Source organism: Crassostrea angulata, chromosome 8 (genome assembly GCF_025612915.1).
Source record: "Crassostrea angulata isolate pt1a10 chromosome 8, ASM2561291v2, whole genome shotgun sequence".
Classification (NCBI taxonomy): Eukaryota; Metazoa; Mollusca; class Bivalvia; order Ostreida; family Ostreidae; genus Magallana; species Magallana angulata.
The window spans coordinates 20,354,549-20,368,041 of record NC_069118.1 but is presented as its reverse complement, the minus strand read 5'-3'; the positions used below and the strand labels follow the sequence as shown (position 1 = coordinate 20,368,041).

General features: G+C 32.4%; 1 protein-coding gene and 1 pseudogene across 2 annotated transcripts; both read left to right on the top strand.

Moving 5' to 3' along the window:
* Positions 1-667: 667 nt before the first annotated feature.
* On the top strand, positions 668-7,608 carry LOC128161280 (steroid 17-alpha-hydroxylase/17,20 lyase-like). 2 transcript variants are annotated; one of them, XM_052824537.1, is made up of 7 exons: positions 668-1,035; positions 3,980-4,619; positions 4,858-5,067; positions 5,337-5,466; positions 5,616-5,881; positions 6,609-6,736; positions 7,353-7,608. In XM_052824537.1, exons 2-7 carry the CDS (start codon positions 4,068-4,070, stop codon positions 7,558-7,560), a joined length of 1,494 nt encoding a protein of 497 aa, XP_052680497.1. In that variant the 5' UTR covers positions 668-1,035; positions 3,980-4,067; the 3' UTR covers positions 7,561-7,608. The 2 variants fall into 2 exon arrangements, with proteins under 2 accessions (XP_052680497.1, XP_052680498.1); XM_052824538.1 differs by lacking the exon at positions 668-1,035 and adding an exon at positions 1,585-1,688.
* A 2,085-nt stretch (positions 7,609-9,693) lies between these two features.
* On the top strand, positions 9,694-13,461 carry LOC128161285 (steroid 17-alpha-hydroxylase/17,20 lyase-like; annotated as a pseudogene).
* The last annotated feature ends 32 nt before the right edge of the window (positions 13,462-13,493 follow it).

Here is a 13,493-nt window from a genome sequence, read left to right as displayed (position 1 = left end):
ATCTATTCATTCTATAGATTTCAACAAAGCAGCAGAACTTGTTGAAAAATCAAACATTCCCTTATTCATATTCCAAAGATAATAATGTTTTGTTAAGCGTATGCCTTTGTCAAAAGTGAATTCTTTTAATGATGCTTTATACAATAGCTTTGTTTTTAAGGATGTATATTTAGTTAACACAATGAAAAATCATGTTTTAAACTTTCATTTTCTATGAATACTGAAGGAAATAAGTGGAAGAGTCTTGTCCATTTCTTTTTTTTTTTTTTTTTTTACAAAAGAAACAAATTTAGAATGCCTGCAGTCTTTTTAAAAAGCTCTTGACCTTCTCATTAAAATTATGTAAATTTGAATATAAGTATAGGGATTACGTGATCAAATCCTATGAGGCCAACTTTTTCACATTGCTGTTTATTACTTATATTTATACTTGATAAAAGATTATTGCTCAGAATTGTTAAAATTACCTAGTTTTTATGTGTACAATTTTTCAAGCGATATAACATAACTTGGGGCAGTTCACGCTTTATAAACCGCAAACCGCAAAGCGGTTTATCAAAAAGCGTTAACTGTCCCAAAACTAAACAAAACACACCTTCACTAGATCTTAAAAAGAATCACTTTTACGTCAATCATTAAACAAAACAACAAAAAACAATTTGATTTTTTAAATGTCTTCAAGATGTGTCAATTTTATTTTTTTTTCTTTTGGATAACTACATATTTTTAATACCTTTCAATGGCAGCTTTTAAAATCTATCTTACAAAAAGGGGTCTCTGATATATTTTCTAGGTTTTGTTTTTAAGAAAGTCAGTGTATAAATTCAACCAACTGTAAACAAAACTATCCATCACTCGAAGTCAATTGTCCGCCTTTTGTCTAGAAACATTTTTAACGTGTAAATTTACGTCACGGATTCACCAGTATTGAAGGAATTGTGTGTGGAGGATCGAGAGGAGGAAACTATTTAGTGACAAGACAGTTTATCCTGTGTTTTAGCATCAAATCTTACCAGAATAAGACCATCGATAATTGTAAGTATTTTGGTAAATAATAAAGTAATCACTTCTTTGTTAATTGGATATTTCTTGAGGTATTTATTTCATTTTGTTATTTATAAACATGAGATCCGTTTGACTACAATAGGTATAGGATTTCTATTTGTCTAACATTGTTAGAATTGCAACTGGTGGATAGGTTAATGTTAGATATGCCAGCTCTCAAGCTATAGGAAAACATTGTAAATGTTGTCATTGCTTAATCATGTATGTTACGGCTTTTTTCTTCAATACTTTATTCAATTTAATTTTTTAATTTTTTCCATACCAACGTCTTCCTTGGAAACAAAGCAGGATTTGGGTTTTGAACATTAAGAACAGTACACAGTAAAATGACTTAAGTTGTCATTTTGTTTGGGAGAATTATTACTTTTAATGATAATGCAAGAATTTTTGCATGAAAACGATGTTTTTGTAAAGTGCCAAGTAATAAAAATGTATACTTCTCAGTAGCTTAATTACCGTTAGTTTAACATGTACAGAGAAAGTCTTTATGCACAAACTTTATCTATGTAGGTCAATATGTAAATAACCTAAGGCAAAAATATGGGCTACATCTAGTACGACTAATAAAGAGTGTAAATGATTATTAGGCACGTAACAACATGTATAAGATGCCTCGTGAAACGGTACGTATATTTTTTTCTGTTGATAAAGATGAATGGTTTTTTTTGTAGCTAGTTTGTATTTTGTGATAGGTAATAACAGTTTTATTTCTATTTACATCTCAACCTCACAAACAGTCAGTATGGTTTGTGTTTTACCTGATTGCTTGACGGGACAACGACGTAATAGCATACAAGTGTTTAATGAATTATTATATCACTTTTTATAGTTTATGAAAACAAAAAAATCAACACACTATTTTAGAGAAATGTAAGCATGTCAATATCATTTTTAGACGGAGGCTGTATAACAGCCTCCGTATATTGTGATTGTCTTGCCCGTGACGTCAAATAATGAGGATTTCTTAAGCACCATCTAGCGGTGGACGAAATAATGAATGATTATGAGATTCAATGAATAAACAAGGTGTGCTTCTTTGTCTCCGTCGTATATCGTTCGCGTATTATCAATAAATCTCCAGCGGAGACGTATATTTCTTTACAGCTGCACCCCCCCCCCCCCCCCCAGCAAGTGATTTGGGAAGTCACTATGTTTTTACATGCTGATAATTCTGTCGCACGTGAAAAAAAAGCCAGAATTGACGAAAAAAACTGAAGCAAACAATTGCCATAATATGTATCATTAACACTGGTACCATATAACTGAACTTGAGTTCTCTGGAAATTCAAAATAATAACAGAGAGAGAGAGAGAGAGAGAGAGAGAGAGAGAGAGAGAGAGAGAGAGAGAGAGAGAGAAAGAGAGAGAGAGAGAGAGATTTGTTAAGAAAAAAGAAGTATAAGAATTAAATTGAAAAGCACAGTATATCAATTTTTACATCAAACATCACAAACAGTGTATAATACTTTTTTGTTAGGCATACTTCTTTTCGCCTTACTTGATATGAAAACTATAAGAACGAAACTTTATTCCCTTATCTTGGAAGGAACACGTGGTTAACCTCGCGCGTTGATTTCATTAACAGGGGTAACACGTGGACTCGGACTATATAAAACTACATGCTGGATTCAATCACAATGTACTATATTCTTTTGTACTAATTTTATGAATATATAATATTATAAATAGTATATTTCAAATGAATGTAAAATACGCCTAAAACGCTCTCTCTCTCTCTCTCTCTCTCTCTCTCTCTCTCTCTCTCTCATAACGATCATAATAAGAGAATATCTGGATCGACGACACTCGTTAATCAAGAAACCCCTTCCTTAAGATAGAAAGGGGGGTGTTGTACGGTTAGATGAAGTAGTTTGTAATTTAGAGGTTATCTTTTGTCTTGAACGGTGTGAAAACTTCTTGGACATGCCGTTTTCTACCTTGGGTTTGCAAGTCACTTAACACACGAAATAATATCGACTTAAACTAAATATACGCAAGAAAAGAAATGTGTACATAAATAGTTTGCATTGCATTTTTCGAGTAATTCGAGTTTTATGCATTTAATAACATGTGCAGTTTCCCATGTTGTTTTGTGATGCAAAATATTTTCCTCCTTCCTTTTTTGGTAAATAATAAACACCTTTAAGTAGTAATATAACAAGCTTATAAGGTTTAAATAAGAGAACAACATTAATTATTTTAATATTATCTACCTAACTCTGGTGTCAACCTGAAAAATATCCTCGCGACCTTAAATTGCCATAATGCTAAACCGCTTTGCGAATATTCTAACATGATAAGCGGTAAGCGCGCTGTTTTTTCTTAAATAAAAAAAAAACTTATATTGTCATTAGTTTAATTTCCTCCGAAATGATGCCTCCGTCTATCAGTTCTTCCAGCACTTTGATTCCTATAGAAATTTGATTGTTAAAAAATTTATTATACTTTTGCTCTGCGTCGGTGCAATCAACATTGTTCAAGCAAAGATTTATTTTCTGATATCAAGGAATGGATATTTTTACAAAGCATAGTGTTGTAAATTGGGTTTTTTTTCTACTCACATAGTATAAGTACTTTATAGTGTAATATTTAAACGCATATTACTAAATGTGTGATGAGATATTTATATAGCTTTTATATAATCATTAGAAAATGACGGTTATGTTTGCATTTGAATTTATTAAGCAATTTCAAAATTTTAATGGGAACAACTACATTAATTATGTTTTAAGGAATATTCAGCTAATGTGCAATACCTGTAGTGATGCAATAATTTAGATAAAAACCACTTGTTATAAATATATATTCTATTTAATTGTAAACTGGTCTTCAACAAATATAACCATAGTCAAACAATTAATTTTCTATAAATATTAAATAAAAGCCAATAATTTTTCAATCCATTATTTTTTCAGCGTTTGCCAACTATCAGCAATCAACTGATAATCCGGACAATTATTAAACTGCATTAGAACTTGCCTAGAGCCGGGTGTAAATCACAATATGTTGGAATACCTGTTGTGCGTGGCGGTTCTAGCAGCTTGTATTCTTATAGCCTTCCAATCTTACTCCGGTGCTAAAAATGGTCCCCCTGGACCCAAAGGATATCCTTTTTTTGGTGTGATCTTTGAAGTCAACGTCTTTAGGTTGCACGAGAAATTGTATGAATGGACACAACAGTATGGGGATGTTTTCCAGTTTCAAATGCTCGGCAAAAAATTTCTCTGTATCAATTCAGTTGAGGTGTTGCGAGAGACTTTTTTGCAAGAACCATGCGCAACAATTAACGCTTATAGGTCCCCAACGTTTACTGGAAAATATTTATTAAAAAATTATTCAGATGTTATATTCGCATCACCAAGCTCGCTCTGGGAAAAACGAAGAAAATTTGTTTATCGTCTGCTCCATACATACGGAGAGGGAATAACGTCACTTGAAAATCAAGTATTGCAAAATCTGATTCGTTTTAAAGGAAAAATACGTCAAAACATTTCAAAAGACGTAAATCCATTTGAAATTGTGGATGAATTTATACTAAGTACTATAGAAACGCTGGTATGTTCTTGTTTTATATATAGTATTTTGTTTTCAACCTTAAAATTTCATTTTAAAAGCAATATTACATTTTACCTTATCTATGAAATTGATGATTTTGTTAACAAAAACTTAGATGAACAATGTTTATTTTTTAATTCAAATGGATTAAAATGATAAATTGAAGGATAAAAGACATTTGTTAAAAATATTCCAAAAACCTTATCTATCTTTTTTGTTAATTTCGAATACTTGCCAGATCATTGGTCGGAGTTTTGGTAAAGAAGGTCCCTTGCAACCTTTGCTTAAATTGGAGGAGGAATTAGCAAATCGTCTTGCTAATCCAGGAACGGATGGAGTACTGAGGGCTTTCCCCTTCCTACGTTTTCTCCCTCTTCCAATGTCATCAATCTATCATGAAGCTAAAAGCGTACATCAGCAACTTTTGGATAAACTAGAGACCTTATCGGTACTTTGCATTTGTGTCTAATTTCAAAGCTTTCGCCGAATGGGAGTAAAGATATCATGACCTTAGCTTTTGTGAAACGTTGGTCTCTTTGATGAAATACTGTAGTACGCATTGCACGTTTTCCCTTTATCAATTATGCTAGGGGTGTTTTTTTTAATTATTTTTGAAATATTTATACATTTCTTCACAGTTTATAGATACCCTATATTTGTAAGAGAATAATTCAAGAACGAGTAATCTTCATCGATATATTTGTACCTTAAATACAGAAAGAGGATTGTGAAGACACAGGGATATATCATACAATGAAAAACGCATTGAAGGAAAGAGATGAAAATGGGAACGCATGGTTCAATGATGATAACATATATGGGGTTCTTTATAATATTTCAGGAGCAGGTATAGATACATATCTCTCTCTCTCTCTCTCTCTCTATCTTTCTCTCTCTCTCTCTCCGTGTTCACACACACGTGCGTAAGCGAATGACAATTTTGAATATCAAATCAATATCATATTTGAAATCTAATGGCATGCTGCCACTTCACAGCATATTTAACAACAAGGGGAACTCTTCTATCCGCCATCAATATCCTTGCGAAAAGATTGGAACTACAGAAATCATTGCAGAGAGAAGTAGACAGTGTCATTGGACGGAACCGGGAACCTAGACTTTCAGACCGGAAGAAGTGTCCACTGATGGAAGCTGTCGTCATGGAAACACTACGTTATATCTCCCATGTTCCACTTCTTGTACTTCACGCCAATTCGCAGTCCACTACCATTGGTGGATACAGTGTGGAGAAGGACACAGTGGTAGGTCATTGAGTACATGTAAGTACATGAACAAAAGTGGAGAAAATGCAAATAAAGTAACAGTGTGTTATAGGAGAAGGGCTTGTTCTTTCATAAAAGAAAAGAAAATTTAATTTACATTTATATAAAGTAATCTATAATAAAATCATACACTTTATTCAACATTTTGATTCCTTCTTTAATCCATAATGCTCAAACGGCATATCTCCAGTTTTAGATTGCAAACTCCATGATTTTATTATAAATTACTTTATATAAATTTTCTCTTGTCTGCATAAATTTGAGTTTTAAAAAAGGTATGCCATTTATGTTTCACTGAAAATTAAAATCCTCATTAAAGCACCGAAGCTTATAAAACCTGGTGCTAAGTAGATAAGAGTCACTGTCTCCAATTGAATGGTCACAATCTAAAGGTCATAGCAGGTTAACCCCAAGTTGGATTGAGACAATGTAGGTAAGGCTTTGTCCAAGACAAAAAAACACGACATCAAGTGACAGCGTAACTCATATCATTAAAAATCGTTTTGATTTTTTAGATAAATGTTTAAATCTCAGATATTTAAACTTCATACACGGTTGATTCTCGCGATTATTATTTTGAAGAGGTTATTGTTTTTGTGTATAATGGATTGTGCAATCCAATTCTAAATGAGTGCAGTAAAATAAACCTTGATGTTGTTAGTGTAAAAAATGTATTTAACCCTGTAACACTTTATTTTGTCTACAGATTATTCCCAACAGCTGGACCATGCATCACAGTGAGAAATACTGGGACGATCCGTTCACCTTTAAGCCTGAACGTTTCTTGGACAAAGATGGTCAGCTTTTGCCCGCCACAGACCCAGTCAGGAAAAGGTACATCATGTCAATCGTCAGTCAGTGATAAATGTCAGCATTCAAAGGGGCGTTTAATTAAATTCTATTTCTCTGTTTATATTATTAACAATGCTTCAAAAATGCATTTCTAACGATCAAATGAAATTTGATAACCAGTCTTAGAGTTAGAAGCAAGATACAAGGCTCACAATTCTTGGCCGTGTAAACAAGGCTTGTACCTTGTCTTTGCTTACATAGGTTCTTTAAGGAATCCTTTTTAAGCCGACTTGTCTTCTTATTTATTTTAAGCATAAATAAACAAATCCAAACGTTTAACACATTCATTTTAGGTCTAAAAGCTTTGTTTACATAGCAAAGAATTGCACGCTTTGTAACTCGCTTATAACTAAATAAAAATGACTCTCAAATTTTGGTTGCAAATTGATATGCCTTGTTGAAGCATTGTAAAATTGAAAATTGGAAAAATAATGATTAAAACAAAATCGTTACCATTTCCCTTTAAATATCAATTTACATTTAGATAAAGTATGCACTAAAGATAAAGTATTTAATTTACTAAAATTTTGCTTTCCAAGCACAATAGGAATTGTTATATTTTGAAAAGATAAAGTATCTTTCAATTGATTCATTGTAGATTTGCATCATTTGGATTAGGAAAACGAAGTTGCATAGGCGAAGTTTTTGCAAAATCTCGGATCTTTCTTTTCTTGTCTTCGCTGATGCAAATGGCGACTATTGCCGAACCGGAAGGAAAACTTTTACCTGATCTTGATCCCAGAAAAATGATTCCCGGAATTGTCTTACAGCCACAAGAATATGAAGTTCGATTTTTAATGCGATGAATTCGAAAACTTTTTTGGTTCATGAAATAAAAGCAAACAAGAAAAGTTTTTATCGTTTAATTCTTCAAGACTTTTTGTGAGCTAGTAATTTGTTACACAGAGTTCAATTATATACATGTAGAGACTATAAACTTTCAATTAAAAGAACATAATTTTATGAAATTAAAGAAAGGAAATGAAAGAATTATAAAGAAATGGCTTAGAAACCCCTGAATTACACCGGGGTAGGATTATAGAGTCTTGAAATTATAGTAACCTTTTCCAATAACTATAATTTCAATATATTTTACGTTTCGTGTATTTCTACCAACAAATTTTGACAATCCAGGCGTGAAATCGGGTATAACGAAATAGAAGGGTTAACATAACATTAGTGTAACATAAAAAAAGAAATGAAAGGGTTAGAATAACAATACTCTAACATAAAAAAAAGAAATAAAAGTGTTAAAATAACAATGGTCTAACATAAAAAACGACATAGAAGGGTTAACGTAACATTAGTGTAACATGGAAAACGACATAGAAGGGTTAACATAACATTAGTGTAACATAAAAAAGACATAGAATGGTTAACATAACATTAGTGTAACATAAAAAACGACATAGAAGGGTTAACAATTACATTAGTGTAAAAAAGGAAATAAAAGGGTTAAAATAACAATACTCTAACATAAAAAAAGAAATAAAAGAGTTAAAATAGCAATACTCTAACATAAAAAACGACATAAAAAGGTTAACATAACATTAGTGTAACATTAAAAAACGACATAGAAGGGTTAACATAACATTAGTGTAACATAAAAAAGACATAGAATGGTTAACATAACATTAGTGTAACATAAAAAACGACATAGAAGGGTTAACAATTACATTGGTGTAAAAAAGGAAAGAAAAGGGTTAAAATAACAATACTCTAACATAAAAAAGGAAATAAAAGAGTTAAAATAGCAATACTCTAACATAAAAAAAGAAATAAAAGAGTTAAAATAGCAATAGCAATAAAAAAACGACATAGAAAGGTTAACATAACATTAGTGTAACATAAAAAACGACATAGAAGAGTTAACATAACATTAGTGTAACATAAAAAAAACGACATAGAGGGGTTAACATAACATTAGTGTAACATAAAAAAAAAAACGACATAGAAGGGTTAACATAACAGTTCTCTAGTAGGAAAAAGCAAAACTATGCACAAACTTTACCGAAATCTATATTAAGATAACCTTAGACGGAAATGCATATGTGTATTACATCTTATCATGCTTTAAGAAAACGGTAAACAAAATATCTGACACATAACAATCTTGATATATCAAAGACAGTTTGTAAAATGGCACGTTTATTTTCATTATATAACTGAATTTTTTGTTTTTATTTTAAATAGATTTGCGTGATAATTTAAAGGAAAAATTGTTAAAGTATCAAAAAACATATTGTTTATTATTTTTTCGTTTGGAATACTTGGCAGATCATTGGTCGAAATTTTGGTTAATAGGAAAGCCTGTTACAAGTTTGACGAAATTAAAGCGGGAAAAGAAAGGAAATCACCTTGCCAATCAACAAACAAATGGCGTGCTAAATACTATCCCCTCTTTACGTTTTCTCCCTCTTCCAATGTCACTCATCTCCCATGAAACCAAAAGTGTACTTCGGCAACTTTTATATATTCTAGAAATGCTGTCGATATTGTGTATCTCTCTATAATTTCAAAGCTTTCGCCTGGTTGCATTAATTTCAGGACGGTTTTCTTTTGTGAAGAATACAGCTTATGCATAGGAATTTTCTTTTTCAAATAAGTGAAGTTTTCTGATGATCATGTAAAATAAAAGCCGTTTCTGCATAGAGCCAGTGGTTTAGTAAATCTGTAGTTGGCTGAAACAGAACTATACTTTTCTAGCTTTTGTTTGCTTGTAGAGCTGCTAATACGTACGTTCATGACTTTGTGAGTAAATTCAAAAAGCTTAAAATATATTTAAAAGAAATGTAGCATTAAAATCAAAATCCAAAAGATATTGTAGCTTATAAACTTTTAAGGGAATTGGAATCACGTAACATAACGCATTTTGTATTATGTGCAGAATTCGGTTTTTGCCGTCTCAGAAAAAGTGTCAGCTGATTAAAGCTGTGGATATGGAAACACTGTATTATATTGTCCATGCCCTGGTTCTTATACTTCATGTCACTTCACAATTCACAACAACTGGTGGATACAGTGTGGAGAAGGACAAAGTGGTAGGTTGTTGTAGCAATGTTAAATTTATACCATAGTGGAGAAAACATAGAGAAATGGAATAAAGTGAAGTAGTTTATTGTAAAAAGAGGGATAGTTATATAAATAGAAGATTGGTAGGAATCAAAAGCCCAGTCTGAAAAAGGTATTCTATGTAAATCATTAGCAATCGATAAATATCTGCTTCTCAGTATCAGTATTTACATTTAAATTAGTCTGCGTTCTTGTATGTATGTAAAGTTCAAAGCAGAGCAACACAGACATCCTAATAGATAGAGGTAGGATCAGGTGCCTAGGAGGAGTGAGCAACCTCTGCTGACCGGTCACACCCGCCGTGTGCTCTTTTTCGTAATCGGGAAAAAACGGAAAAGTCCGTAGACAATTAGGTGATTAATCATGGTCTAACAATTAGAAATTTATCGTGAAGCAAAACATCAGAATTTCTGGACAATCTAGGTATTTTTTTCGGTACTCTCTCTCTCTCTCTCTCTCTCTCTCTCTCTCTCTCTCTCTCTCTCACCCAAACACACACACACACACTATTTTCATGACACCTTTTAAATGCAAGGATATGGAAACAGTTCGATACATTTCCCATGTTCCAGTTCTTGTACTTCAGGCCAATACGCAATAAACAATCTATGGATGCATATATTGTGTGGAGAAAGACACAGTGGTTGCAAATTGGTTGTTGCAGTAATATCAAATAAATACCATTGTTGAGAAAATATTAGATAAGGGAATGAAGTAATATAGTTCATTGTAAAAGGAGGGATGGTCATTTAGATTTTATGTAAAGGAAGTAATTCGTAATAAAATCATCTGTCTTTCTAAAAAAAAAAAAATCCTTCGCCAGGCCATGAGGCTAATAAGGCTTATGCTTAATATATTCAGTTTCTGTGTTGCTATGTTACAACGCACTTTGAAAAATTACTTTTGGGAACAGCTCAACGCACTCTGAATTTTTTGTTCAAAATAAGTTTATATCGTCGATATTAACGACCTTTGAAAAAAGTTTTGTCGAAATAATTGATACCTTTATATACAATAAATAGTTAATAAAACTTGTTTAGCTCAATGGGATATATTTTAAAGGGAATCCAATGCATTCTCAGTTAACTTGATAAATTGTTTCTCGATTATAATTTTTTTTCTCTCAAAAGCTTATGTAGCTTGACAACTCGGGAGATTTGAATTACAGTATCCAAATATGACATAAACTAAAGCAATTACCTTTTCCTTTTTGTGTATGCAGCAAATTTACTTCTAATCTGAAACGAAAATGATTTTTATATATATTGATAATGAAGATCAATGCAAAACATATTTCAACTCGCTTTAATTGAATGTGCTTATAAACAAACATGATGCGAAAAAAAGATACGATAGTTATGTTTATCATAAACAATGTGATCTTGCAGAACATCAGTGCGAGAAAAAAATCCCACTCTCTAATGCTTATTTTAATGTTCATTATTATTGAACGATTGGCAATGTTAATTCTTTTATTATGAAGTGATTTATTTGAATAGAATTAGAAAAGAGGGTGTATGTTGAAACACTTACAGATTCTTTTACATACCATTGGAGAAATCGTTGTTTGGCCAGCTCGGGGTTTTTTTTTCAATAACACTGTAGTGAATTTACACCAAATCGTATCTCTTTTCAGTTCTTCTCCGTTTACACCAAGTTGCTCAATATAATGTTTTGGAAGAAAAGATGAGGGGTAGGGAATCTTCCAATTTAATGATGTATTGGTAATTGACCTGTATTTTTGGTGAATCCCCACCCCCGTTTTAAAAGACAGTAAATTAGATTCATTAGTGTCAACAAATCGTCATACAATCGACAAATTAGAAATTCTATTCCAGACTTTGTTATTCATACATATTTTTTCAAAGTGCGTTAAGTGTTTCGAAAGAAATAATGTTGATGTACCTTTATAAAACATTTTGAAAATAATTTCCAAAGTGCGTTAACTTGGTTCCGAATTTAACGCACTTTTAAAAAATTTTTCAAAGTGTGTTGATTTTGTTCCAGATTTAATGCACTTTAAGAAAATTTCTTCAAAATGCGTATTTTTTCCAAAGTGCGTTGCCATAGTGGTATGTAGATGATTTATTGACTCTCCATAGGTGTAACACTCGTTCATTAAACGTATAACATGTCGTTAGGCGGTGTCGTTTAAAAAGGGGTCCGCCCCGTCAAATGGTCCAGAAAGGATCCGTAATGTTAACGTACATTTAGGGGCCGCCTTTACCAGTGCCCATTGCTGTTAGGTGGACTGAGAAAAATGCAAGATAGGTGTCAATTTGTCTCAGAAACAATAGACAACAAAAAGGACAGTAGCACTTGCTTTTTTGATTTTGAAAACAACTTTGTATTTTCAGTCCATATGTCGAAATTCAAAATACTGATGTCCTGTAATAGTCATTCTGTTAATTCAATTTGTTAAAATAAATGATAACAGAAAGGACTCCAATACTGGCGAAGTGCTCTATAAAAAGTTGATAGCCACGATTGCCTCTTTGAACATGTACCTGTTGTCTGTCTACTGTGTGTTGTACATACAATATACTGTAAACGTGTTAAATTTGGCTGTGTATTCTATTTAGCGTTTTTGGCGGAATGAGGCTTCCGCTAAATCAAGTACATTATATAAAAGTGCCTGTTGAGAGGGTAGCTGTAGAAATTGACACCCCGAGAAAACCATTGTCAAACGACGCGAAGCGGAGGTTGACAATGGTTTTCGAGCGGTGTCAATTTCAATAGTTACCCTCCCAAATAGGCACTATTTATTTTATTATACTGAATGTCTTTATTTGAAAGAAAATTTTATTGCTTTTATATAGAAATGAAGTGAATTCTTTGGCGAACCGTACGCGCATAATTTACGCGCATGTAACAATTCGTTGTGTTACCCGTTGCCAAGTGTGTTGCTAACGCTGAGGGTAATAGAACGGATTACCAACTGCGTCTAAACCAATCAGATTTCAGTATTTAACATGAAAGTATAATAATGCTTAATGCCATTCATATATGTGTAAGAATAGTCACATTCAGGAATATGCTAATTCAAATCCACGCCAATTTGTACAAAAACTATTTTCCGCAAAATATCGTATCCGCCAAATATAATACATTTACAGTATATTGAATGATTGGATAAGAAATTCATTTAACCTTTTTAGAGTTTTGTGTTTTATCAACCGATAATTCCAACAGCTGGACCATGCATCACAGCTTTAAGCCTGAGCGTTTCTTGGTCAAAGATGTTCAGCTCTTGCACGCCACAGACCCAGTCAGGAAAAGGTACACTATGTCAATCATCAATTCATATGCCTCCGCTTATAATTGAACTTAAATTTTGACCACCTGCATTTTCATAATTAAATATATAAAAACGTGTTTTCCAGTAATTACAAAAGATAGATTTAACTTAAAATTTATTTTTCAGATTTGTATCGTTTAGATTAGGAAAAAGAAGTTGACGTATAGGCGAAGTCTTTGCAAAGTCTCGGATCTATCTGTTCTTGACCTCGCTGATACAAATGGCGACTATTGCTGAACCGGAAAGAAAACCTTTACCTGATTTTGATCCCATAAAAATGATTCCTGGAATAGTGTTACAGCCACAAGAATACGAATTTCGATTTTTATGGAGATGAATTCCACAATTATCTGGGATAAATAAACGGAT

Bases quoted from the DNA above. Each gene is read 5' to 3' on its own strand.
- LOC128161280 (XM_052824537.1), top strand. From the start codon at position 4,068: ATGTTGGAATACCTGTTGTGCGTGGCGGTTCTAGCAGCTTGTATTCTT. The intron at 4,620-4,857 runs GTATGTTCTTGT...AATACTTGCCAG, and splicing joins TAAGTACTATAGAAACGCTG to ATCATTGGTCGGAGTTTTGG. The intron at 6,737-7,352 runs GTACATCATGTC...GATTCATTGTAG, and splicing joins ACAGACCCAGTCAGGAAAAG to ATTTGCATCATTTGGATTAG.